This window comes from Eimeria mitis, genomic scaffold, assembly GCF_000499745.2.
Source record: "Eimeria mitis Houghton genomic scaffold, Emh_scaff282, whole genome shotgun sequence".
In the NCBI taxonomy this organism is placed as follows: Eukaryota; Apicomplexa; class Conoidasida; order Eucoccidiorida; family Eimeriidae; genus Eimeria; species Eimeria mitis.
In genome coordinates this window covers 7,394-8,581 of record NW_013571159.1, presented here as the reverse complement: position 1 = coordinate 8,581, position 1,188 = coordinate 7,394, and the positions used below count along the sequence as shown (strand labels likewise).

Below are 1,188 nucleotides of genomic sequence, written 5' to 3'. Positions count from 1 at the left end.
ATATTACAAACTATAACAGCCAAAATGAATATTTCACCAGAAGTAGATCTAGAGGATTGTAAGTTTATTTGTTTATTTATTTATTTTGTTTTGTTTATTTTGTTTTTTATTTGGTTGTTTTGTTTTTGTTTTTTTTTGTTTCTCTTTTTTATTGTTTATATTTCTTGTTTTTTGGTTTTTTTATGTATTTACAAACTATAACCGCCAAAATGAATATATCACCAGAAGTAGATCTAGAGGATTGTAAGTTTATTTGTTTATTTATTTTGTTTTTTATTTTGTTTGTTTGTTTATTTTGTTTTTTAGTTGGTTGTTTTGTTTTTGTTTTTTTTTGTTTCTGTTTTTTATTGTTTATATTTCTTGTTTTTCGTTTTTTTTGATAAAACAGCTAAAATGTATATATCACCAGAAGTAGACGTAGTACGTATACTCTTTTATTTGTTTATTTTGTTTTTTGTTTGTTTATTTTGTTTTTTATTTGTTTATTTGTTTATTTTAGTTGTTTATTTGTTTGTTTTATTTGTTTGTTTTGTTTTTTTTCTTTTTTTTTGTTTTTTTGTTTTTTTTGTTTTTTTTGTTTTTTTGATAGAACTGCTAAAATGAATATATCATCAGAAGTAGATCTGGAGGATTGTAGGTGTATTTATTTTGTTTTTTTGTTTTTTATTTTGTTTTTTATTTGTTTATTTTGTTTTTTATTTGTTTATTTTGTTGTTTATTTGTTTATTTTAGTTGTTTATTTGTTTATTTATTTATTTTGTTTTTTATTTTTTCTTTTTTGCTTTTTTTTTGGTTTTTTGGTTGTTCATGCATCTTACAAACCATCACTGCTAGCAGCAGCAGCAGCAGCAGCAACAGCAGCAGCAGCAGCAACAGCAACAGCAGCAGCAGCAGCAGCAGTAGCAGTGGGAGAACGTAGTTTGTTTCCGTTTGCTGCAGTTGTATCACCAGCAGCAGCAGCAGCAGCAGCAGCAACAGCAGCAGCACCACCACAAGCAGCACAACCACCCCTACCATCACCATCACTAGCAACAGCAGCAGCACCAGCAGCAGCAGCAGCACCAGCAGCACCAGCAGCAGCAGCAGCAGCAGCAGCAGCAGGAGAAAGTATTGTGTTTGTGTTTGCTGCTGTTGTATCAGCAGCAGCAGCAGCACCACCACCACCACACAAACAGCACAACCACCCCT

The 1,188-nt window shown here is 31.1% G+C and overlaps 1 protein-coding gene across 1 annotated transcript in view; it reads left to right on the top strand.

Annotated features, from left to right (window-relative positions):
• The window catches only part of EMH_0006750 (uncharacterized protein), a gene marked incomplete at both ends in the record, with an annotated part of 2,694 nt that overhangs the window by 1,339 nt on the left and 167 nt on the right, over nt 1–1,188 (top strand). The window contains 2 exons of the mRNA XM_013497644.1: nt 3–58; nt 940–1,185. Coding sequence (XP_013353098.1) covers nt 3–58; nt 940–1,185 — 302 coding nt within the window. The remainder of the gene's footprint in view (nt 1–2; nt 59–939; nt 1,186–1,188) is intronic.